The sequence below is a fragment of the Schistocerca americana genome, chromosome 8 (genome assembly GCF_021461395.2).
Source record: "Schistocerca americana isolate TAMUIC-IGC-003095 chromosome 8, iqSchAmer2.1, whole genome shotgun sequence".
Taxonomy (NCBI): Eukaryota; Metazoa; Arthropoda; class Insecta; order Orthoptera; family Acrididae; genus Schistocerca; species Schistocerca americana.
In genome coordinates this window covers 319,338,254-319,365,862 of record NC_060126.1, presented here as the reverse complement: position 1 = coordinate 319,365,862, position 27,609 = coordinate 319,338,254, and the positions used below count along the sequence as shown (strand labels likewise).

Sequence of the window (27,609 nt, the reverse complement as noted above, 5' to 3'; positions counted from 1 at the left end):
GGGTATCATTTGTTCATAGTATTTTTACTGCTTTGGAGTCCAAACTAGTCACAGAAAATTAGAAAGATACTTTTTTTAAAATTCTTTCAGGTATGGCCGTATCTTTTGGGACACTATGAATTTGGTAGTACAGAGGAGACACGTAATGAGCTGGACCGTCATACACGTCAGATGTATGAAACAACAATGTCAGAGTGGCTAGCAGTTGAAGCTATTGTGCGACAGCGTGACAAGGAAGCTATGGCAGCCAATCTGGCAAAATTGTCTTCAGAGAGCACAAGTGCTGATGCACCACCACCTACACCAGCCATCAACAAAGAACTTAGCAATGATGTGAGTACGTGCTCAGACTTTGTGATTTGAGCTACATGTTTTATGTTCATATTAGTGTTTGTAAAATTACATTATGGAAAAATCAGACTTTTAGGTTTTAATATTGCAAATAAACGTGTGTGTGTGTGTGTGTGTGTGTGTGTGTGTGTGGGGGGGGGGGGGGGGGGGTTGAATAGTGTTTATTTTGGGAGTGTACTGTGTTGCTTGGAGATCTTGTCACACCATGGCTAAAGAGAATTTATGCATAATTAATTAAGGCACCAGGGAAGCGATGGGAAATATTTTATTTCAGATAGACTCAGGGCCAAGACACCCTGTCCTCATACCTTCACAATCTCAACACCTTCTCTTCCACCTACATCACTTAGTCTTCCTTACTCCAGCATACTACCTTCCTGGATGTTGAGATCCTCCACTCTGATGGCTCCGTCCACACCTCTGTCCACATTAAATCCACCAACAACCAACAGTACCGGTATTACGACAGCTGCCATCCCTTCCACACCAAAAAAGTCTTTCCCATACAGCCTGACCAATCATGGACAGTATATTTACAATGATAAGAACTTCCTTGCTCAGTATGCTGAACGTCTGAGAAGGCTTTCACAGACAGGCAGTATCCCCCATACTTAAATAGATTTCCTGTGCCATATCCCCACACACCCCCATTCCTTCCATCACCTCCAAGAACCAACTACCTAGGAGCCCCCTCTTTGTCACCCAATGCCACCCTGGATAGGCAGAGGTGAATACATCCTTCATCAGGGCTCTGATTATCTGTTATCGTGGCCTGAAATGAGGGCCATCTACCCGATATACTTCCTACCCCACCTAAAGTGGTGTTCCATCACCCGCCTGGCTTCAACAACACCCTAGTCCATCCCTCTGCCACTCCCAGTTCCAACACCTTTCCCCAAGGATCATATCCCTGTGGAAGATCCAGTGCAAAGACCTGCCCAACCCACCTATCCAGCACTTCCTGTTCCAGTCCTGTCATAGCCTTATCCTACCCCATCAGAGCCTGGGCCACCTGTGAAAGCAGCCATATCATATACCAGCTCTGATGCAATCATTGCACAACTTTTTTATATCGGTATGACTACTGACCAGCTGTCCACCAGCATGGATGGCCACTGCCAAACTGTGGCAAAGATCAAAATAGGCTACTCTGTGGCACAACATATTGCTGAACATAACATGCTTGATTTGAATGGCTGCTTCACAACCAATGCCATCCAGTTCTTCCCTTCCACCACTAGCTTTTCGGTTCTGCAGGTGGGAGCTATAGTAACAACGTATTTGTCGTTTACAAAATCCTGCTACCCCTCCCCCTTCCACACCCCACTCTGGATTGCTGCCTTCACTGAATGTGAGAGTTATGTTCTGGCTTCAGCAACCAGAGGTATTAGTCATGTATGCGTGAGGTGTGCCTCCTTGTATGAACATGTGTGTGTGTGTGTGTGTGTGTGTGTGTGTGTGTGTGTGTATGTATGTGTGTGTGTTTGTTTGTTTGTTTTCTTTCCCAAAGAAGACCTGGACCGAAAGCTCAATGTGTAGCAGTTTTTTCATTGCACATGTCTGCAACTCAACATGGCATCTTTACAGTGATTAGTGACCTATCCTTTTCATAATATTGCTGACATTCCAACCTGTACTTTGCTGGGTTCACTTTTTTATCAGAATTAACTTTTCTAAAAAAAATTACACATCAATTAAATAATTTGATTTTTCAATTGCAGCATTATTTCTTATATGTTTGCAGATATTAATGGATTCCAGTGTAAACTTGTGTTGCTTAAATTGCAACTAAACAAGAAAAATTTGTTTCATTTCTTGGGTTTCTGTGAATTGAAGCAAGAATACATGGAAGTAAAATTTTTAAGATTTACTTCCATTATTGATGAAGTCTTCAATGTCTTTCATAGTCGCTTTAAAGATTTTAAATCTCTAGAGCCTGAAATTATTTTCTTTAATAATCCAAAGAAAGTCAGTGTTTTAAGTTTCAGAAGTAATCTTCAAGAATAAATGTACAGTTTACAAAATGATCTGTTCGTGCTATCCAGAAAAGGAACAGATGAAGCAATTTTTGAAGTTACGCCAAAGATGGGGCCAGAAACTCGCAGAATTTCTTTGCTCTTAAAATAAAATCTCTTTTTGGATCAACAAACATTTCTGAAAGTGCAATTTTTTTTCAGTGAACTACTTTACTCCTGCTCAGTGCTATGTAACAACTAATGAGTCATTGGAACATCAGCTTTGTTTCACTACGAAACAAACTGAAATCAATATTTTAGAGCTAATCAGGATCAAGTTAGATAAATCCAACCTAAATATTTAAATTCTTACTAGTATTAGTACGGGAGTTTGAGACAAATCCACACATATTATAAAAGTGTATGTATGTATGTTCTACATCTCCTGTAAACCACTGGATCAATTTCAGCCACACTTGGTACAGACTTACTACCTGCAAAGAATCACTCTGGGGGTAATGACCACCTACCTTCTAAAGGCTTGGGAGTGGAAGTGAAAAAGCACTGAAGCCCATGATGTGTACCGAGTGAGGTGGCGCAGTGGTTAGCACACTGGACTCGCATTCGGGAGGACGACGACGGTTCAATCCCGTCTCCGGCCATCCTGATTTAGGTTTTCTGTGAATTCTTTAAATCGCTTCAGGCAAATGCCGGGATGGTTCCTTCAAAAGGGCATGGCCGATTACCTTCCCCATCCTTCCCTCACCCGAGCTTGCGCTCCGTCTCTAATGACCTCGATGTCGACGGGACGTTAAACACTAATCTCCTCCTCCTCCCATGATGTGTGAATATCCTTACTTTAGTTATCCAGTATTTGAGATTGAGAGCACTTTGTGACTTGTAACAAACTTCACAAGCCTTTACAAAACTTTTTCTCACTGAAAATCCCCACAAAATGATGAAAGGATAAAAGTTTATCGTTTACTACATTTTCACTGTTCATGCAGTAAAACTGTCACATGAAGCAAAATGTTTTAATTTATTACTTGCTTACTACTAACTGTATTTGTGACACATTTTGTCAACAGTATTCATTTGTACCACTGAATGTACCAGCAAAATTTATCACAGCATAACACACTCTTCAGAAGACGTCAAATACTGAGACGAGTGAAAAAGTGCAGCATCGTGTATGATATCTTAATTTATTACTCCTTTATTAGCAGCTCTATTCACATCACATTTCACAAACAGTATCCATATATGCCATTGAATGCACCTTCAAAAACAAGTTGTTGTAAGACACACACTACAGAAATTATGACCTCATAGATGTTGAGCTGTGTGAAAATGGAACTGCCACATTTGCTAGAGGTACATGTGAAATATGTGTACAGATATGTGTGAAATATGTTACATATGTGTGAAATGTGTTTGACATGTGCATATCCTAAGCTGCTGGAACAATTTCATCCAAATTCAGTACACATATTAGTTATGATCTGGAAAGAAATACTGTGGAATTAAGAACCACCAGACCCCTGTTTGGGTGAGGGGTGAAGGAGGAGATGGACAGAGAGAGGAGAGAAGCAGATGGATAGAGGGGGGTGGAATAGATGGACAGAGAGTTAGGATGGAGGAGGTGGACAGGAGAGGTGGACAGGAGAGGTGGTGAAGGAGGAGATGGACAGAGAGAGGGTGGAGGGAGGAGATGGACTAAGAGAAGATTGGAATAAATTCATACCCAGGTAATGTCATGTGCTATGCTTGTAAAGAAATAAAATTCAGAGCTGTAGTAGTTTACGTCTTATGACATTTATGTATGTTGAATAAGGAGGGCTCACAATGCACAACAACTGCGTCATTCCTGCAATTGGCTATTGTGGCTGTGATGATCTGTGACGGTATGATGTGAGTCAAGTTGGAGGGAGAAGCAATTGCTAGAGGAGAATGACTTGCAAGCCACACTTTGCCAGGCTTCCTCTATGCTTTTACGAATTAGCTCCATCAGCCTTACCTTCACAACCCTATTAAAGTGCAGGGCATGCTCAGTGGTACCCCGTCTTTTGACACTCCCAAGCAGACCGGCTCCAGTGCAGTGTGCACCCAATCAGAAGTCATCAGCTCCATTAGCTCGCCATATGGCTCTGTCAAGGTGAGGCCGATTGTGGGACTGGAAAAGCTCAACTGTGTGCATATTTGTGTCACTAATGAAGGAGACTGTCTTTTTCAGGTCACGGCCTATGTCACATGCCCTGTTCCTGGCCAAGCAGTTCTCAGCCCACTATTAGTATCTGATCATCTTTAGCTAAATACATACATAAAACCCCAAAGCCTTCTGTCACCTGATTTGAGCCCTTTATTCAGCTTAGAAAAGTGAATGACCAAATAGTTTGGGCATAACTTCTCCTGGAACTGGGCTCCTACACTTTTGGCTTGATTATTATGCAGCAGCAGTGTTTTCTTCTTCCTAATATTAGCAATGTTCCTGGTTTACTTGATCATGGACAATATCTGCTATGGATTTCAAGTTTTGAGTCCTGTACATAGCACAAATTTTCAGTTGTCACTTTAGATGCAAGGAAAATAGTTTGGTAAAAGTAAAAGGAGGAGTGATATAATGCAGAGTACCCACACAAGTCTAAAAGATATTTAGGTTAGAAGCCAGAAGTTGCAGTTTGATTGTAAAGGGATGCTATTTTCAGTTTCGATTTATCATAAAGATTCCTTTCCAATTTCAGGTGTTTGAAGACAATATTAGTGATGGTGCAGACATAAGTTATGGTGCACAATTAGAGGAACAGCAGAATGAACATAATCATCTGGAAGAAAAGTTTGCAGCTCAGTGCGCAGGTAACATGCATAAATGGTATATAGCTCTTTGTAAATATATTAATACAATACTGAAATATTTAGGTGGAGCTGCATTTAAAAAAAATTTCAAACAGAGCTTAACTGAAGCATATATCAATTTGAATATTGGGTATTATTATGTAACTGGATAGTTAAAAAAAATCTACACTCCAAGTGGTGGCAGACTGTTGTGATTGGCAAGCTTTCAGACCCTTGTTGTGGACTGTGTAGGATGAGATTTGAAAACCTGAGAGCTTATAGGTGGAAGACAGGGTAATATGCTAGACAGAGATTACTACTAAAACATCGTGTACGAGTTAATAAGAGTGAGTAAGCTAAGTGCATTATACATAACGGATGTGGGAGGGGGGGGGGGGGGCTGGGCTGAAAAATAGACGGGAAAGACAATGAAAGACGTAGAAAACTAAAACCAAGTGAAGCAAAGAGTAGTTACAGTGAAGAAAAGCTGAGACAGAAGAAGTTAACCCAAATTAAGGCCAGGTGGGTGGTGAGAACCATGGACATGTTGCAGTGCTAGTTCCCGCCTGCGGAGTGCTGAGAAATGTTGTCTGGGGGAAGAATCCAGATGGTGCGTGTGGTGAAACAGGCACTGAGGTCACAAATATCATGTTGTAGAGCATGCTGTGCAACAGGATATGGTGAGTGCCAGTATATATCCTCTGCCAATGCCCATTCATCCTAATTTATAATTTGGTGGTAGTCATGCTGGTGTAGAAGGCTGAAGAGTGTTTGGATAATAGCTGGTATATGACGTGTCATTTCACAGGTGGCTCTCCCTTTCATAGTATACATTTTGCCGGTTACAGGGCTATTATAGGTGGTGGTAGGAGGGTGCATAGGGCAAGTCTTGCAGCAGGGACAGTCACAGGGGTAGGAGCCATAAGGTAAAGTGCAGAGGAAGCATAGATTCTGACAAGAATATTGCAGAGATTGGGAACGTGACGAAAAGCTATTCTAGGTGTGGTGGGCAAAATCTCAGATAGAATGGATCTCATTTCAGGGAATGATTTTAGGAAATCATGGACCTGTCGAAGTAGCTGATTAACCCATTCCAGACCAGGATAATACTGAGTTACCAATGGTGTACTCCAAAGGTGTTTAGTGGAGGGATCAGCAGTACCAGAATTGGATGTGATGGCCCAGGAAATCTTCTTTTTAACTAGGCTGGTGGGGTAATTACATGCAGTGAAGGCTGAGGTGAGAATGCTGGTGTATTGCTGTAAAGAACCTGCATCCGAACAAATGTGTTTGCCTAGGATGGTAAGGCTGTATGGGAGGGAACGTTTGACACGGAAAGGATGACAACTGTCAAAATGTACGTATTGTTGTCTGTTGGTAGGTTTAATGTGGACGGAAATGCATAGCTGGTCTTCGGTGAGGACAAGATCAACATTGGGAAACCTATGATGTCCTTCTTACTCACCTTAATCAACTTTATAATTACCAACAACTACTTCACCTTTGATGGGCAGACATACAAGGTGTACAACTTTGCTTCTGCCATTTGCCGATAGGTGGTGACAACAGTAAGTAGCGGTCGAAAGAAACAGATCGCAGATGTCAGGCAGTTATCTTGGACCTCGGTCAACATAACCTCATTCAAACATCAGTCAATTTGCGTCTGCGTCATAAAGTTGTTCTTGATTGAAAATTTGAGCTTATGAGCCCAATTCTTGTCATTTGTGGGAGGTGTTATTGTTTTGTTTCAATATGGAAAAAACAGCTGCTAAATCTCATCGAATGCTCTCAAGTATGTATGGTAAGGAAGCTATTAGTCAAAGAACGTGCCATGAATGATTTCAACACTTCAAGAACGGTGATTTTAACTTCATAGACTGGGATAGTGGTGGAAGAGAGAATGTTTTCGATGATGCAGAATTAGAGACATTGCTGAGTGAAGACTCACATCAAACTCAAGAAGAATTGACACGATTAGTGGGAATGACACAGCAAATCATTTCAAAACATCTCAAGGCTATAGGCATGATTCAGAAACAAGGAACTTGGGTCCCGTGTGAGCTGAAACCAAGAGATGTTGAACAGCATTTGTGTGTTTGGGAACAGTTGCTTCAGAAGCAAAAACGGAAGGTATTTCTGCATCGCATTGTGACCAGGGATGAAAAATGGGTTCGTTATGATAGCCATAAACGCAAATAATCATGGGGATATCCTGGCCATGCTCATGCGTGACAACCAAACCGAATATTCACTGCTCCAAGATCATGCTCTGCATTTAGTGGGACCAGCTTGGTGTCATGTACTATGAGGTGTTAAAACCAAGTGAAACAATCACAGGTATTCATTAACAAATGCAATTAATTTGTTTAAGCAGAATATTAAAATACAAACGGCTGCAATACAGCAAGAGGCACGATAAAGTGATTTTGCAGTACAACAATGCTCGACCCCACATTGAAAAAGAGATCAAAACATAATTGGAAATGTTAAAATGGGAAGTCCTACCCCACCTGCCGTTTTCTCCAGACATTGCTCTTTCTGATTATCACCTGTTTAGATCAATGGTGCATGGCCTGTCTGACCAACACTTCCGATCTCATGAAGAAGTCACAAATTGGATCGATTCAAAAGATGAAAATTTTTTTCAACGTGGGATTCATGCACTGCCCAAAAGATGGGAGAAAGTAGTGGCCAGCGATGTAACATACTTTGAATGATGCGTGTGTAACCAGTTTGTTTCCTTAAAGCCTCAAATGTTGGGGAAAAAATGGCGGAAGTAAAGTTGTACAACTTGTACAAACAGATCAGGGGCATAGCCATGGGAACCAGGATAGCTCCTTCCTATGCCAACCTTGTGATGGGTCACTTGGAAGGGGCTTTCCTGGGATCCATAAGTCTTCAGCCCCTGGTTTTGTTTAGATACGGTAGCATTCTCGCTTCCTGAGCACGGGGTCCCGGGTTTGATTCCTAGTGGAGTCAGAGATTTTCACCTGCCTCGAGATGACTGGTTGTTGTTGTGTCATCTTCATCATCATCATCATCATCATCATCATTTATCTCCATTACAGTTGGAGGAAGGCAATGGCAAACCACCTCCACTAGGACCTCCCTAGTATGGCGGTGCGGGTCTCCCGCATCGTTCCCCTACCCTCTGTCAAGGAGCATGGGAGTTCATCATCATCATCATCATCATTATGTCAAGAAAGTCTCAAAGAGCACATCAAGCAACCATTTGTCTGTAGCTCATTGCTCTGTGTGTGTATTGCGGGGGGGGGGGGGGGGGGGTGGCTGGCATGCATTTATAATTTATACTTTATACTTTATAAATACTTGAAACCGTCATAGCAGTAAATTATCTGTGGTCTAAAATGACCCTACATGGAAGGATCACATTAACCTGCCCTTAGCTAATGAAGTTGAATTAAATGAGGAGATAGAGAAGATGCAAAGAAAGGGGGTATGCTGCAACATGGCTGTGTTTGTTCAGTAAACAAAGAGAGTGTTAAGGAAATTAACTTCCTTAGCAGATGCTACAAGAGAGGCACTGAGCATGTCTGACAGGATTGTTTGTAAAATTACAAGAGCATACATTTCAAGAAGAGTTTGGCAGCATATTACTTCTTCCCACAGACATTTCCCAAAATGGCCATGACAGGAAAATCAGAAAATTAGAGGTCATATTGATTACTAATGACCGTTGTGTTTCTCACATGCCACACACTATTCACAGATGGAAAAAGAAAGGGGAAAATAATACCATTCACAGCAATACCATCTTTAAGTACCTCAACACACATCATTAACCAGTACAATGCTTTAGTAAACCAATAGCTCTTCTAGTCTTCCAACCTACAAGATGTTTATTCTATTTGACATGGAAGATTTGCACACCATGAAGAAAACAAATAGGTGTGAATATCTTAAATAAAGTATAGGAGATTGTCCTGGAATGAAACTTATGTTTCCGTTGGAGATTGTGTATAGAAAGATTGTACATAGAAACGAACCTTTCTGGTATACTAAAATTACATGAGGTGAACCAGAACTTTACTAAACAAACTTTCATAGGTTGTTCAGGGATATCTTCTGAGTATTTTGGTATAAGGAACCCATGGTCTCTAGCAGCTCATTACAAAATAATAATGAACAGTGAATAGGACTGTTTGCGTTCACCAAAACATACAAAACAAAACATAGAGTAATGCACCAACATTTATACAGTGCAAATTCACTATGACATTGCTTCAGCCAGTGCGGGAACAGTGGAGCATAGGGTCATTTTGCTGCTCTTCTGTTGCATCCAGTGAATACGTACACAGGGTACATGATCAGCCACCTCTGCATCAGTAAACATATCCATGGTACTGTTTTGTATCACTGTTAATACACAACTAACACTATCAGAAAACAAAACCCTACACAGACTGAGCAGCACTGAATGTGAACTTCAGGGCTACAGGATAAGGAGGCCATTACTGTTGTTGATAGCAGGTACCATGACAGGGTGTATACGACCCAGAATAACCGGGAGATCCAGGAAAAACCCGGGAATTTTTTAGAATTCTGGGAATTTTTCATTGTTTTAGTTTTCTGTTAAATTTTTGTAATTTTGACTGGTAAGAACCAATACTCTAATGAAGGATATTACTGTACCCGTGACTGCAGAATAATACTTCAACAATAAAACATAAATAAGAGAAAAAATGAAAAACAAAACCGAAAAATAACAAAGGAAATGTGCCTTATATCTTATATGACAACACACTATGCTCATGCAAGCATCTGCCAACACCAAAATGTGTCAAAGGCTTTAGGAAGACAATACAATGCTTCATAACAACAAATTGCCTCCGATGATTGTGAAGTCACAACTGTTTACATTAGATTCATTCTAGCAGTTACTAGTGGGCTCATGTGCATGTGCAGTTGAGTCGCATATGAGTAGTAGATTCTCCCACTTCTGGCTACAGGAATGTGGCTGATGGCTGTGCAAGCAGTCACACCAAGCAGCTAGATGCTACCAGGAAAAGGGAGTGCCCAATACATAACCTTTTTAACATTTTAAAATGTTCGGATAATAAGTTGCCATCTCTTTATCTAAGAATAGATGATGAATGCAGCTAGCCGCTATCTCTGTGTAATGTCTTGTCTGTATAGACGTGTATCTGTTGCCTTTAAGATCCCTTCACCTTCACACATAAATCTATACAGTGAAGTAAGGCCCTCCCAGTTCTTGGCTGATCCGTGATAAGACAGGCGAAAAATTAGACTAATGGAGGATTATTAGTATTATCTCTATTTTCATTCGCTCTCTCTCTTTCTCTCCTTTATCTATGTACAGTTTTTAATATGATATTTCATTACGTGAAATCAGCCAAATAGAATCTTTGGTGGAGTCCTTTGTCTTGGTAATCAGCGGCTGGCTTGCTGTAAGAGATCTTTACATTTATTATTACTGTTAAACACTGCAGTCAGTCGGGAGAATCAATCGTTTGGACAGTTTGTTCCTTTTACGAAAGATTGCGAATTCCAGATGTGTACGAAGCCTTTTTGGACGATTTAACACAGACTCAGTGATTGCAGGCACTCATCGACACAGCTGAAACTTCCCCACTAATTACAGGGCCAACGTGATCATCAGATGATTCAGAAAAAACTCATTCGTTCATTCACTCCAGAGCAAAAAAAGTCACAAACCTTATTTATTGAGGAAATCGTGTATTAAATCCATCTCCATACATGTCCAGATCTCAGGTGATTCCACGCCCTAATTATTTTCCTTTTACAGTCTCTTTCTCTTCAAACAAACCGCTAGCGGCACAAATGTTAATTGGCTCGCTTTAGCGAGAAGTAAAGCAGAATATGTATCTTTCAGAAACATGTCAATCCCTCAACAGATACTCCAGAAGCTGTCCTAGTTACCACACTAACAACAAAACGCACTAGAAAATACTTCGGTGCCAACGAGCTGTCGCCGCATATATTTCGAGAAAATCAGATCAGATAACTTTTCCAAAGTGAATGAATGTGGATGGTTTGATTGAAAATGATTAATTGGTGTGTGGTAGAGGGTATTTGCTGTGGGGACATTGCACCTTGAGGAAAAAAACTTGTTTCACAAAGCGCCTAGCATCCAGCACACGCTGGTCTATTGATTATTCATATGATATTAAAACACATCCTTGTTAGTTTTTGAACCTTTTTGGAACATATTTTAAATTTATTTCTGAATGAATCATAAATTGATTTTTGAATGCATGCATAGTGTATGTGATGCCTCTGTCAGGAGAATCCTCGTTGCATCTAGAAATAAACTTTCCGCAGACAAAAGTGGACGGGGCTATATGAGCTGAGCGGAGTAAAGCCGAATGGATGAATGCCAATCACTGTCTGATTATGTGGTTGATTGGGTTTGCAAATGATCAGCGTTGTTAGCAAAATCCATAGATTCAGACCACCAGAATGGAAATAAACGACTAACAGAAATAACATGTGAGAAAGATTACGTATTATCTTCTCGGTGTATCAAAAAAAAAAAAAAAAAAAAATGAAATTTTGACAGAAATTTTTTGGACAGATTGCTACAATAGTAAGGACCAGTTTTACGGTCCCCAGCTAGCAGCCACTTAAGTTCTGTTCTGCAAGTAACGCAGAAAACGTGTTGTACGGACATGTAACAATGCCTAACTAGAGAATAATCGCAGGATAACTAAACCTGTGATTCTGGCAGGGTTAGTGAAGTTAATCGGCAAACAAATTTTGTCAATGGCAGGAATAGCTACATAATTGGTGATGACAAGATTGTTTGTTAGAATGAGGAAGGAGAAGAAATAGGAACATCACACAAATTATGGAAGAATAAGATGATTCTAAATTTATATAAAAATTTCATAATACTACTTTTCGATCTCATGCTTGAGAAATGGTGCATATGAATGAAGTGTGAAACTATTTCCTAACATAAAACTTTTTGGTTTTAGCAGGCCTAATAGGCATTTGATATTGGTACTAAGTGAATTCTATTCTGTCGTGTTATAAAAATGACCATTTGTGCCAAAACAGTCTCGTTTATTTGGTGTGCGTTACAAAATTGCTACAATATTAGAAAGACCTATTTTGTTTTATATAGCAGATAGTGACAAAATAGATGTAATCAGATCGAGAAATCACACAAGCCTTGGGTATTATTTGTATTAAAAGCTTTTTCAGTATTACATAACATCATTTCAGTTTTTCATGTAGCAAAACGTTTGTTGATCTTTGATGAGGTAATAGATTCATTCACAGAAAGGAAAGCATGCCATGTAAAGCTGTAGCAAGATTAGAGAGAAAAGAATGCTAGAGCTAAGGATTGAATAAATGTGTACTTTCTGGCTTGTGTCTTGTCTTTATTGGTTTTATGTATCCTATATTTAATTTTATGTCACACAAAACAGCAAGTTACTAGCTAATAGGCAATAAAGAGTGCAAATTTTCTGGGGAGTTCTTGTTCTCCTGATTATAAATAATCCCATCCGATATTAATTGTGAGATTTTTAAAAAAAAAAAAAAAAAACAAAGAGAGAGAGAGAGAGAGAGAGAGAGGGGGGGGGGGGGGGGGGGGGGGCAGGCTGTCAAACCGGCCGACTGGGAGCAGGAGAGGCACCACAGGACATTTCAGTTTCCATTGTCCTGAATATAGTTTGATGGCATCCATTACAAAATATACAAGTTTCAATCCCACAGAGCGAAATACAGTGATGTGCGATAGAAGAATGCTGTATAAAGAGGCATGGCACTGCACTTTGGCACACTTAAAACCAAATAACATGTCTTACATTTCCTCAAACACATATGTTTTATGTTTCAAACTTTTCAAAAAGATGTGCGCTACAAGATGAACTTATTTTCGAAAATTCAATTTTTTTTTAGTATTGACCCGTATAGCAAATATCATAGATCTGGGGCTGATGTGCAGAGCAGTCTGAGTTATAGTGGGTAGTCTCCACATGACCCATGTTTACATTTAGTGATTTTGCTGTTTCCCCTTTGTTTACTCTCATGTCAAATGAAAACAAAACGGAAACCTGTAGCCAGGAGCTATCAAGTGAATTAAAATATATTCACATAATTACGGAAGGTTAAAATATGTTATTAGTTTTAAATTTTATTTTATTTCCACCTTTCTGACAGTCAAGCATTAATTGCCTTGCAGAACAATGAAGTTATTTTTGTCTGTTTGCTAAAGAAATTTGGCTTTTATTAACCTTTTCCACAGAGGCAGTCAATGTATTTGAAATGAAATGTTTAATTCCACAGTACTGGCTAATTTCAACTGTTTGCTGCATTTCAAGTGCACGTTTTCATCTTATAGCACATATGACATTATGCCATAATAAAGAACCAAAAATGATATGGTGCAGTACTAGTGCTCCAAGAAAATTTACATCCTGAAAACCACACTGAAAAGCTTAATATCAGGTCGAGGTCTACTTCATTTGGAATCTGGACATACGAATGTGCACTTTAAGTATGCACTTTAAATGTGCACATTTTAGTATGGTTCACGAAATTCCGATGCTCTTGGAGTATCCTCTGGTGTCTTGTTTCTTTTTTGACGTAGTGTATGGTCTTTCAATGTTTTACATGTATGAACATATGCGCTTCCTACTTCATGGTAGCTGCGCAAGTGCGGTGCCACCTGTTATCTGCACTCTCTGGCAACTGCTGAAAAGAACCTATTTCTAACAGGTCGTGGGAAAATATTGTGATTGGTGGTTTGAAAAGCATTACATTCAAAGTAAATATCCTTTTACGTAAGTTGAACTATGTGCGTGAATGTACCATGAATTTCTTAAATCACAGAGTGTTCGACTCTCATTTCAAAATCAACTCTTTGATGGCGAGCCATTTAGAAGAATTTCAAAACATGAAGATCAGACATTAATGTCATTATTAAAAATTTTACTGGCCCATCTTAAAGTGTAACAGGCGCAAAAAAGATCAACATTATGTGTGAAAGCGTAGCTTCTCTTGCAGCTTATTAACCTTAGAGACCAATATTATATGTGGAAGCTTTGCTTTTCTTGTAGCAACACTGTGTATATTAATTTAAACTATTAACTTCATGTAGTAGGTGTATATGGAATGGGGGTAAGAAATGAAAGAGGAAGCTGCCTGGTAGAATTTTGCACAGAGCATAACTTAATCATAGCTAACACTTGGTTCAAGAATCATGAAAGAAGGTTGTGTACATGGAAGAAGCCTGGAGATACTAAAAGGTATCAGATAGATTATATAATGGTAAGACAGAGATTTAGGAACCAGGTTTTAAATTGTAAGACATTTCCAGGGGCAGATGTGGACTCTGACCACAATCTATTGGTTATGAACTGTAGATTAAAACTGAAGAAACTGCAAAAAAGTGGGAATTTAAGGAGCTGCAAAATACTAACACAAATTCTTTACAGATTAATGAAAAAACTGGTGGAAGCCGAGCTTGGGAAAGAGCAGTTTGGATTCCGTAGAAATTATGGAACACGTGAGGCAATACTGACCCTACGAATTATCTTAGAAGATAGATTAAGAAAAGGCAAACCTATGTTTCTAGCATTTGTAGACTTAGAGAAAGCTTTCGACAATGTAGACTGGAATACTCTCTTTGAAATTCTAAAGGTGGCAGGGGTAAAATACAGGGAGCGAAAGGCTATTTACAATTTGTACAGAAACCAGATGGCAGTTATAAGAGTCAAGGGACATGAAAGGGAAGCAGTGGTTGGGAAGGGAGTGAGACAGGGTTGTAGCCTCTCCCTGATGTTATTCAATTGGTATATTGAGCAAGCAGTAAAGGAAACAAAAGAAAAATTCGGAGTAGGTATTAAAATCCATGGAGAAGAAATAAAAACCTTGAGGTTCGGCGATGACATTGTAATTCTGTCAGAGACAGCAAAGGACTTGGAAGAGCAGTTGAACGGAATGGATAGTGTCTTGAAAGGAGGATATAAGATGAACATCAACAAAAGCAAATTGAGGATAATGGAATGTAGTCGAATTAAGTTGGGTGATGCTGAGGGAATTAGATTAGGAAATGAGGCATCAAGGGATCACCAATTTAGTGTTGGAGGGCAGTGTGGAGGGTAAAAATCGTAGAGGGAGGCCAAGAGATGAATACACTAAGCAGATTCAGAAGGATGTAGGCTGCAGTACGTACTGGAAGATGAAGCAGCTTGCACAGGATAGAGTAGCGTGGAGAGCTGCATCAAATCCCTCAGTCTCAGGACTGAAGATCACAACAACAACAACAACAACAACTTCTCCTGTGTGTGTGTTCGTGCTACTTAACAGTGATTTTGCTATTGGCTGACTACATCACATGTCCTATGCTCTGAATATCGGCTGGCTAGATCACATGAGATGAGCTATGACTGACTTACAAAAGTGCACCACAATCTCGATTTCAATGATTCGGAAAGTAACATGCAGTGTTTGGTCGACTTCCAATGTACACTTTTGTAATACAAAAATACACAGCGTACATTTTGCTGCTCTGCAAAGACATTTCACTTAGCACGGATAAAGTGTGTTTTCACTTGGGAGAAAGTGTATTTTTAACTGGGAAATCCAGGAAAAATCTGGGAATATTTTTTCCTTGTCCACTATACACCCTGCATGAGCAAATGGATATAAGGTAGATAGTGCAACTGTTGACATTTGCACAGTTATGCACTGTTTTCATTACAATACAGATCCAGAGATAGTTGGGGCAAGAAACCAAATGAAAAGCAATAATGCTGTAGCATGTCACTGGAGACCGTGGGTCCCTTCTATCAAAATACTCAGAAGGTATCCCTAAACAGTCTCTGAAAATCTGTCAGAGTTCTGATTCACCTTGTGTACTGGACCATATCTTGAACTTTTAATCTACCCGTCCCTCACATTTGTTGATTATCTCAGTCTTTACAGTTATCTCTTTTAATAAGCTTTGAGTGGAGTAAGTTTTACAATAAACTTCTTTCTTACCTTCTTGTCTAGGGGCTGATTCTTGAAGTTGAAATTTTTGACATTGAGATCCTCATGGTTCCAGTTGATGTAATTATACTGAAGTAAATGATTAATGGAAAATCTCATATAAAGATGTGAAACAAATACTAACAAAGAGATAGAGGGGCTGGCCAGTACTTACCTCAGCTCAGTACAGCCGATACACAAAAACCAGAACCAAAAATTTTCGTTCCTAGCTTTTGGAACAAATGTTCCTTCATCAGGGAGGAGAGTACTAGCTCCGAACATACAGTTGAATTTTTTTTTTTTTTTTTTTAAGAAACAACTGAAATTACAAAATATTTGGCACACTTAGCCAGTAACTCACAACCCAGGTTATGAAGCAAGGTTGTGAGTAACTGAATCTATTTTCCCTTCTTCCCTTTCTTTCCCCTCTCTCCTCCCTGATGAAGGAACATTTGTTCCAAAAGCTAGGAATGTAAATTTTTGGTTCTGTTTTTTGTGTATCTATCGGCTGTACTGAACTGAGGCAAGTACTGGCCAGCCCCTCTATCTCTTTCTTAGTATTTGTTATACTGAAGTAAGCCTGCCATAGAATTTCTGTTTTCATGTTAATTTTATTCTCTCACATTTTTCTCTATCACAATGTCATTACAATTTCCATGCCAACAAAACTGTAAATTACGTTGTTATTTCCAAAAATAAAAAAATGTCCAATCATGCCAATGGCACTCCCTCTACCAATTGACTGTGTTACTAACAATATTCCAAAGAGTTTACAAATTTTCTTGACAAATCAATTTCCATTAATTTCTATTATTATTTTATAAATAATCCAGAAATACATTTAATAAATTGCACTAAATTGTGTAATTAATGATAAAAATTTTAAGTGTGCCAAATATTTTGTAATTTCAGTTGTTTCTTAAAAAAAAAAAATTGAACTGTATGTTCAGAGCTAGTACACATTGATTGTAACAACGAAAATAAAGTAATTTCTTTTCATGGCTTTTAGCTTAAATTATAACACACCATGTACAAAATCATATGAAAATCTTTTAGAAAATCAGCTGAGATAATATTAACCTGTTTAAAAAGTGGAATATATTTTTGCTATCAATACCTCGAGGAGGGTGCCCCTTTACAAACTCAATCTTCTTTTCTTCATCAAAACATGTGTTCTGAACAAACCAAGATGAGTCAAAGTACCTCCTGCCGATGGCAGATGATTGAGCCCTTGTCCATGTCTGTCATATTGTTTTAATAAGTCAGGAATGTACATTTTAGTACACAGAGTACTGCAGAATAAGAGCACTGTCTGTGAGTTTAGCCATGTAATTTGTGTATAAACCATTCTCTGACTTTCCTTGTTTCCAGAACTTCTTTCCGTGCAAAGAATGCAGAACTACAAAAAATGTGTAAATATATGGAAAGTACTGATAGACTGATATGTTATGCCTCTCCATGATAATTGCTCATGATGCGATTGTCTCTCCATGAGAACTGCTCATGACGCTCAGTTTAAGGAGTGTTGCCCAACAGAGGCAGAAATCTGTGTTTGAGTTCTTGCTCAGCACGTAGATTTAATGTGTAAAGGAGATTAATTTAGGCACATAATGTGCTCTAGAGTGAAACAACTCATCACAGAATTTCAGCAATATTGGTGATAACATGCGGTGTTTAAAATGAGACTTGAAATCATTAAATTAAAACGTAAGACCAGGTAGAATGAGGGTATGTTTTGGAGACATAGCGTAGGTATCATTGAAAGGAGAAGTCATTCAAGATCTGAAATGAAGAAAATGTGCAGTCCAAGTCAGAAGTAATGATTGAGTATAACAGTTGAGAATCAAATTCCAAAACATTAACAGCAGCCCATGTAAAACTCTTAGTGTCTTTTGTCACAGTGTACATAGTATATGTGACTTGAGTGGTGTCTTCAGTTGAATATCTTGGTTTAAAGATGCAGGGGCATATAAAATAGAATGGCCACAGAAACAGAATCATGGGTTAAGTAAATTAAAGATTTTGATTCATTGACAGAATCTTAAAAAATAGTATGCACTCACCAAAGTAATTGCTGTTCTTTATAATATTAACCTTTTACTCCATCTATCTGGATAAGTAGTTGAGCATGCAAAAACGTATTGGTGACGGATTGAGTTTAGGGAAGGGTAGCATAGTTTGTGATTAGTGAAATTTGTGTATATCATTGCAAAATATGTTAGAATGAGTGTTCTTGGAAGAGAACTGTGACATCTCTTTTATAGAAGCTAGAAAACTATCAGTAAATATCTTAAAGCTTTTTGTGGCTGCTCACGTAACATTCTTGCAGAGCCAGGCCTCTTGTCACTCTTGCAGTAGAGGTAAAGACGGAACATGATAGATACAGTTGTGCAGAAAAGAATAAAAAAAAGGTAACTTCTTCATAATTCACTGACAAATCGAAAAGAAATAAGAACTTATAATTTAGTATCATGCACATCAATATAACTCTATCTCAGTTTCCTCTTCTCAACATACAATTTCTGCCGTTTCAGTATGTCATAACCCAAGCACTCAGCTGTGTGTGGGAAGTAGTTGCTGCCATAATTAGTCCATTATGGTTTTGTTCATTGTCATATTCTTGTACTGATTTGCTTGCTTCTATATTTGCCTTTATTTTGCAATTATATTACAGATTCTTCTGTTTCATTGGTATATCTTTCATTTTCCATGAGGTCCTGTGCCACTGAACTAATAAATAAAATTTTCTATAAATTTTGTATAGAATTTTAAAGGCTAATTGCTTCATGGGCTACTAATACTTAAGGTATTCCCTTTTGAGAGAGATAAATCTGCTTCTTACACTGTCAGGGAGCAGTAGCAAAATTTATAATTTAAGGTGTATCTGTGGAGGTAATAGAATTCTTCAGAGATGATGTAGCAGAACAAATTTATCTGTTTGAGATAAGGAATCCTTACATGGAAATGACTGAGTCAGATGTTTCAAGACCAAACATGTGGTCTAATTTTTCCAGTGAAATATGAAAATCCTTGAATAATTGTTCGTATGGTGTCGATTCTTCAAACTAATTGGACGCAGATTCAGTCCAGTGACATGGTGCATTGTTGTATGTAAAAATTCCATCGTCATTTGGGTCAAAATGGTCCCCAACAGATGAACATAAACATTTACTGTCAATGATCAGTCCGTTCCACGTACACTCAGCCCACACTGTTATGGAGTCACCATCAGCTTGCACAGTGCCTTGTTGACAGATTGGCCCATTCCTTCATGGGGTCCACATCAGTCTCGAACCCTACCATCACTTCTTACCAACTGAAATTGGAACGCATCTGTCCAGGCCATGGTTTTTCAGTTGTCTAGGGTCAAACTGATATGGTCACGAGTCCAGGGGAGGTGCTGCAGGCACTGTCATGCTGCTCACAAAGGCACTACCATTGGTCATCTACTGCCATAGCCCATTCATGCCAGTTTTCTCCCCATTGTCCTAATGGTTATGTTTTTTGTACATCCCACATTGATTTCTGCAGTTATTTCATGCAATGTTGCTCATCTGTTAGCACTGACAACTCTAGGAAAACACCACTGCTCTCATTCGATAAGTGAAGGCCCTCGGCTGTTGGCTTTGTCCGTGATGGGAGATAATACCATAATACCTGACATTTGGTATTCTCGGCCTCTTGACACTGTGGCTTGGAATATTGAATTCCGTAACTTGGAATATTGAATTCTGTAACGGTTTCTAAAATGGAATGTCCACTATGTCTAGCTTGAACCAGCATTCTGTATTCAAAGTCTGTTTATTCCCACTTTATGGCCATAATCACATTGGAAACCTTTTCACAAGAATCACTTGAGTACAAATGACAGCTTCACCAATGCACCATCCTTCCGTACTTTGTGTACACGATACTACCACCATCAGTATATATGCATAGTGCTATCCCATGACTTCTGTCACCTCAGCGTAAAAGGGCTATAAATTGTTTAGCTTTCAGATAAGTCATCTTTCAGACACACTCTGTTGTCTTGTGATGTTGTTACCTGGCAAAGGAAAACAAAATAAAAATAGTTGCCAAGTTGTCAGGATAAAAGAAATAAAAGAAAAAAGAAAAGGAAATGAGCGATAGGGTGAGTATGCAATGGACAAAAACTGAAATGAGTAAGTGTCTGTCATGACTTGTGAGGAAATGTTCAAATAAGTTAGAGGTTACGTACCAGATGAGAGAGGAGGCTGAAGAAGTGGCAAATTGGAAAATTGTGAAGGAAAATGTGTTGTTGAGGTCAAAGCCAGGAGAAGTTCGATAGTATAGGAAGATGCAACAAAGTGGTGGGATGTGTTTTGGGAGCATAAATAACAGGAAATATAGGATGCAGGAAACTGGAGTTGTATCAGTGCATGAGAAGTTACCCTGTGAAAATTGTGAGTGAGGTTGTAACTATAAGGTGGCACAGAAGTAAGGATCCAGGACATCTTGTGGTGGAAAGAGTGTATTTGAACAAGATGTGAAATAAGAAAAATATTGTCAGAATTACTGGCCAGTAATTACCTTCAGGTGATGAAATTTTTAGTATTGCCAAAATACTCACATAAAGTTACCATGTATGATGCTTCTATATTTATCTACTGGCAGTACTAAAGATTTTACCTCCTGATGATAACCTTTGTGAGTATATTTGAAAACAATTTCCCTAAGAAAACAGTGAAATTTAGTTGTAAGGAGTAATCTAAAAAGCCATGGCATATTAAAGGGATAAAAATATCTTGTAAACAGAAAAGGGAAATATATCTTATAGCTAAAGGAGTAATGATCTAGAAACAGGCAAACATTATAAAAACTACTTTACTGTGTTAAGAAAAGTTATTAAAAAGTCCAGGAGTACGTGCATTATGTCTGAGATTAGGACCACTGATAATGGAATTAAAACAACTTGGAATATTGTTAAAAGGAAAGCAGGACAACCGAGAGCACAGGAAGACTATTTCTATCAGACTCAATGAAAAGTTTGTTAACAGAAAGTCATAAGTAGAAAATATTATAATAATAATTTTCTAAGTGTTATAGAGAAAATAGGATCCAGCCTTTCATTAGAAAATGCAAGTGGAAGAGGCAATACCTACGCAATTTGATAAAACTGAAATTCAACTCGACCCTCATACCGACATTCGCTCAAAAGTAAAAGCTCACATGGAATTGACAGCCTTTCCAACAGAGTACTAAAAGCTTGTTCCCAACAGATAAGCAGGATTCTCAACACATATGTAGTTCACTGAAACAGAGCATTTTTCTGGATAAACTGAAATACGCTATTTTTAAAACATTGAATAAAAAAGGGGATGGGTCTGATGTTAACAACTACTCCCAATCCCACTTTTGACAGCTTCATCAAAAATTCTTGAAAAAATAATTTATTCAACAGTAGCTTAACATATTTGTAAAAATGAAGTACTAACAGAGTGTCAATTTGGTTTTCAGAAAGGCTCTTTGACAGAAAATGGTATAGATATTCTTTCAGTGATCAGATATTAAATGCTCTGAATAACGAAACATCATCCATTGGGATTTTTGCGATTTCTCGAAGGCTTTTGATTGTGTGAATTGTGAAATTATTCTGGATGAGCTTGAGTTTTGTGGTATCAGTTAGACAATCCACAAATATTTTAATTCATACTTTACTGTAAAAATGCCTCTAACAAGGGAGGTATCAAGAACGGTGCATGACAGGGCTTTGTTGGGTCCCTTTAGCTTTTAATGTATGTTAATGACTTGCCACTCTATATTCATGAAGATGCAAAACCAGGTATTTTTGCTGATGATACAAGCAGGGTAATCTCACCCAACAAACAAGAATTAGCGAAGGAAATTGTAAATAAAGTCTTTCAGAAGATTATTAAGTGGTTGTCTGAAAATGGACTCCCACAAAATTTTGAGAAAACATGGTATACACAGTGCTGTACAGTAAATGGCATAACACCATTGATAAATATAGATTTTGAACAGAATTCTGTTGCTATGGTAGAATATTCAAAATTCCTGGGTGTTTACATTGATGAGAAATTGAATTTGAAGAAACACGTTGATGATCAGGTGAAATGTTTGGGTTCAGCTACTTATGCTGTTAGGGTTATTGCAAATTTTGGTGATAATTAGTAAATTAGTCTACTCGGTAATTCACCCTAAAGAGAAAAAATATACACTGCACAAAAGTGTGTAATGAGAATAATAACTGGAGCCCATCCAAGATCACCTTGCAGACATTTATTTAAGGAACTCGGGATTTTCACAGTACCTTTGCAACACATGTATACACTTATGAAATTTGTTATTAATAACCCATTCCAATTCAAAAATAATTGTGAAGTTTATAGGTACAACATTAAAAGGTAAGATGATCTTCACTATTCTGTGATTCTTGAGTTTCTCCCGGCGTATTTGATAGTCAAAATATCCACGGGTGTGCTGCCGGTCTATAGTGTCCAACGGGCACTATAGACACTATAGACCGGCAGCACACCCGTGGATATTTTGACTTCACTATTCTGGGTTAAATCTGACTTTGGCACACAAATGAGTGATTTATGCTGCCACAAAGATCTGTGGTCATTTACCAAATAGCATTAAAAGACTGACAGATAGCCAACCAGCTTTTAAAAACAAATTAAAAGAATTTGTAAATGACAACTCCTTTTACTGAATTGATAAGTTTTTAGATATGAACTAGTAATTGTAAAAAAAATGTATTTTTAAATAAATAAAAATAATCATGTGAAGAAAACTTATGTTAAACTGACACATTCCACATCATTATGAAATGTTGTATTCATAATCTATTGAACAAGTATGAATGTAATGTAAAGCCAGAGTGTCAGAAGACAGATACTGCACATGTTTTGCAGTGTCTTCATTTCCTGCAGGAATTTGTTTATTACAGTCTTCTAATAATTTTTCATAAAATACATAATATAAATAATTTTTTCATCTGAAGGGTCAAATTTGTGTGACAACCAACATTATTGACTTCAATCCTATTTTCTTCTCCCTTTACTTTTTCTACAGATTTTATTCTTAGGTTTTGTTTCTTTAACCTGTCATTATTAAAATGCTACCATACATCTGGTTTTTGAAAACTTCTGCCATTATCAAGTTTACATTTTCCTTATATTTTTGTAATGAGGTAGCAAAGGTTATTTAGAAAGGATTTATACAATATACACTAGAGTACTATTTATAATTTATTTTGGTTGAATTGAAAGTTAATTCGCTATCTACAAGCATGAATATTCACTGGTTCACTTGTCTCACAAAAGAGTGTTACCAAAATGCTGAACAAAACCAAACAGTCAAATGATCAGGGAAGCATGCATGCTGCTTTGCAAGAAAATATGTTAACTGTGTGCTAAATGTCATGCCTTTAGGTCTTTTAAAGCTAGGAGTGTATAATTCTGGAATACAATTACTGTTTTCTTTTTCTACAATCTTCCTGTGCTTGTTGCACCACCATAGCTGAAGAATGTGATAGCAATTTCCAGTGTTTTTCACCTTTCTATTTGTTTATTTTTTTATTGATTACAAAGCTAAGAATTATTGTTTCTGATGAATTTACATATTCAAAGCCAATTACATCCTTTGTAATTCAAGTATCATTAGGTGACTTCATGGTTGCAAGCTTTACATATGCTTACTTGTCTGTGTACTTCTACAGCAGGTTTGGGGAAGCTGACAGCAGAATGCATTCGTCGAACTAGTGCAGTTGACTCTGATGTGAGTATATATATCCTTTTTTTCACAGAAAATAAAAAAAAGAACTGGAATTTGTAGTCGCTTGTGCGATCATTTAGTTAGTATGACATGATAATGTGAAGGAACGGAAAGAAATAAAGGGAGGTCTAGTAAATACGACTTTTTTCTTAAAAAAAAAAAGTGTGCTTATAGGAATTGAACGTGTAAGTTCAGAAATCCTGACTGAAAACCTTCTCTGTGAGACTGATTGATTTCTCTTATCTAGTTATTTGAATGGGTTTTGAGTCATTTTTGCCTGGCTACCTTGGATTTGATATGTGCTGAGCTGCCATGATTTGTTTCCTTTAGGGTACTACAGGCAGCCCATTGTTGATGCTTTTTGTATACAACTCTGCAGTGTCATCCTCAGCTTGACATCCTGTCTACTCCTTATGAAGACTTTCTTCCTGTTGATCCTGCCCTTCTAATTCCATGTTAAGTCCAGATTCGAAAACTATTGAAACTTTAACTTTGTGTTGCATGTAGCAACTTAGGATTCTGTTTATTTTTTATTTTTAATTGTTTCTGCCAGCCTACAAAGTTTTCTGTTATGAACATCATAATTGTTAGTCTCTATCTAATAATGTGTTTGTTACAGGAGGATGATCCAACATCTCCAGATGAAGGTGTCGTAGAGGATGTTGAGACAGAATTTTTGATGAACAAAGCCAACAATGAACCAGTTTCTGAAAAAGTGTCTACTGAAGGTATTAATCCAGTAAAATCCAATGTGAAGAAGTTAATTTATTTTTCTTTTATCACATGTATTAAAACACACTGTTAACCCTTGTGGTTGATGACTGTAAAAATTTAGTAGTGATAGCCATATAAGTGAAGGAAGATTGCTGTCCACTAGTGCAAACACATATTTGTTGTAACTACTGTGCCCCAGAAGATTAAAACCTACTAAAATTGGAATGTTTTTGTAGTGCATGGTGTAAGATTTCTCACAGATAAAGTAGTAGTAGGTTGAAATCAGATTAGACCATTCACTTTTAGCTCCGACAAATTTAATTTTGATATATTGTGAAATTTAAATGGAAAGAATGATCAAAAGGTGATACAAACCATTTGAAAGAATGTTTTCATGGCTCTGCAACAAATGACATCAAGAGAAAAATGATTTATTGATCTGATGGCATTATAATTAGAGTTGTAAATTGAACAATGGAAACTCCAGGTAGGAATATCAACAATGTATGAAAAGATAGATTGTTGTTTAGCATAGAGATAACATGCTAAGCTACAGACTGACACAAGTAAAAGATACTTACACGTAAGCTTTCAGCCACAGCCTTCATCAGAAAAAGAGGAACACACACTATTTATTCCCCCCAGGGGGTCCACAACTCTTTTGTGGACACGTGCGTAGCGAGCACGGGACCCCGAGCTAATGTGGCCCTCCTTCCTTTCCGGGCTGCATACCTTCCCTTCCCTTCCCTTTCCGCATCCCTCCCCGTCCCCCATCTTCGCCCCCCCCCCCCTCACCTATGGCTCTTTCCTTCCCTTTCTCCCCCTCTGGGAGTATGGTTTGTGCCTACGTCCGGAGACGGACGCTCGAAACTGTTCCAAATTCCTTGCTGTCTACACGTGCAAGTCCTCGTCCTTCCTCTGTCCTTCCCTTTTCCTTCCCTCTTCTCCTTGCCCTTTTCTCCGCTGCGGCGTTTGAGACCCCCTCTTCTTTCCTTTCCCTTTCTCTTTTTTCCTCCCTGTGCGTGTCTGAAGGCCGACCCACGCACTTCCATTCGTAGCCGGTGACGGGGTAACGCGTAATTCCCTGCCCCGGGTAGACAGGTAGGACACGTACGTACCCCCTGGTAACGGCCAGGCCCAGGGAGGGGTGATTACCCGAGCTGATACCTTCCGAAAGTGCCGATTGGTCCCTCCGTCCGTTTGTCGGGAGGTGTGACCAATCACCTAAGGCGGGTGTGCCCTCGGTGAGGGCCCCCACAAGGGAGGAGCGTGCCATCGGAGACGCCGGTAATCATGGGGGATTCTTCCGCAACGGTTTCCTCACCTTCCACTATGTCTGCTCACAAACGTAAGTTCACTGAGTCTCAGCCACAGACGGTTCTTCCATCGTTGCCACAGTTCCTTGTTGTTTCTCGGTCTGACGAAGGTCACGACTTTTCCACGGTCAACCTTTTCATTATTCAGAAAGGTGTCGACGCAATTGCGGGTCCTGTAAAGTCTTGTTCCAGATTACGGAATGGCACCCTGTTGTTAGAAACACACAGTGCCCTCCAGGCTCAAAAATTGCTGTGTACTTCTCTGCTCCACACCTTCCCTGTCCGGGTGGAACCGCACCGTACCTTAAATTCCTCGCGTGGAGTCGTTTGTACCCGCTCCCTCGATGGATTGTCTGACGAAGAAATTCAGCACTACCTGTCTGACCAGGGCGTCACGGCTGTTCATCAGGTTATGAAAAGGGTTGACTCGAACATCATTCCAACCCGCACTGTCTTCTTGACATTTGACAAAGTTCAACTCCCATCAAAAATCAAAGCAGGCTATGAGATAATTTCCGTTCGCCCTTATGTCCCAAACCCTACGCGTTGCTATCGATGTCAGCGGTTCAATCACACCAGCCAGTCCTAATCCAATCCGGCCAAATGTGTTACGTGTGGCAAGGATGCCCATGAGGGTGCTTGTCCACCTCCATCCCCTCGCTGCATCAGCTGTATGGGTGACCACGCTGCTTCCTCTCAAGATTGCCCCGTTTTTAAGGACGAAAAGCTCATCCAGGAGATCAGAGTAAAGGAAAAGGTGTCGACCTTTGCTGCTCGATAGTTTCTCGCCAATCGACAGCCCACCGTGCCTCAGAAAGGAAAATACAGCACTGTCCTTGCTTCTCTTCGGCCAACAAAGGAGGCGGCCACGCAGACTTGCGACCTCACCTTTAGTACCACAGTCGTCAGATCGGCCAGCGCAAAGATCGCCCGTTCAGCCTCACCTCTTTCGCCTGCCCACTCTATGGCTCACCCTTCGTCGGGTTCTGCTAAATCTCGAGCCCAAAAGTCAGACGCCAAGTCTTCGAAAAAAGAGCATTCTCGTGAAGAGTTTTTACGTACCGCAACTTCACAACCATCGGTTCCTCCTTCATCTAAACATCATACTTCCAAGAAGGCTACGAAGAAACACAGTTCCTCTCCTTCTCCGCCAAGGCGTGTTCCATCTACAGCACCACCTGGCGGAAATCGCCCTCGGCCGTCTTCTGTGTCGCCGAGGCGCACTGCTGGTGGCCGGTCAACTGGCCGATCGTTGGTGGCAGGAGCTGCTCCTGACCAACCTATGGATCAGGATCTTCTGCCTTCGACTGAATGCCATTCCATGCTGTCGGTCGCAAGCTCTGAGCAGTCGTTGAGTTGACAGCACCCTTGGTCACGTTCCTCCATTTTCTGTTCACCCTATGTCCATTATCCACTGGAATATCCGCGGCATTCGAGCCAATCGGGATGAATTGTCGATCCTCTTACGATCCTACTCGCCGGTCATCTTCTGTCTTCAGGAAACAAAGCTGCGTCCCTATGACCGCTTTGTTCTCCCTCATTTTCAGTCCGTCCGATATGACCTCCCCTCTGTTGAAGGCACTCCAGCCCATGGAGGACTCATGATTCTGCTCCATGATACTCTCCATTATCACCCAATCCCCTTAAACAGTTCCTTCCAAGCTGTCGCCGTCCGTCTTTCCCTTTCTGTATAC

General features: G+C 39.3%; 1 protein-coding gene across 1 annotated transcript in view; it reads left to right on the top strand.

Annotated features, from left to right (window-relative positions):
* The window catches only part of LOC124544810 (small G protein signaling modulator 1-like), a 308,561-nt gene that overhangs the window by 181,061 nt on the left and 99,891 nt on the right, over window positions 1-27,609 (top strand). The window contains exons 16-19 of the mRNA XM_047123500.1: window positions 91-333; window positions 5,048-5,159; window positions 23,830-23,888; window positions 24,505-24,613. Of these exons, the coding sequence (XP_046979456.1) occupies window positions 91-333; window positions 5,048-5,159; window positions 23,830-23,888; window positions 24,505-24,613 (523 nt within the window). The remainder of the gene's footprint in view (window positions 1-90; window positions 334-5,047; window positions 5,160-23,829; window positions 23,889-24,504; window positions 24,614-27,609) is intronic.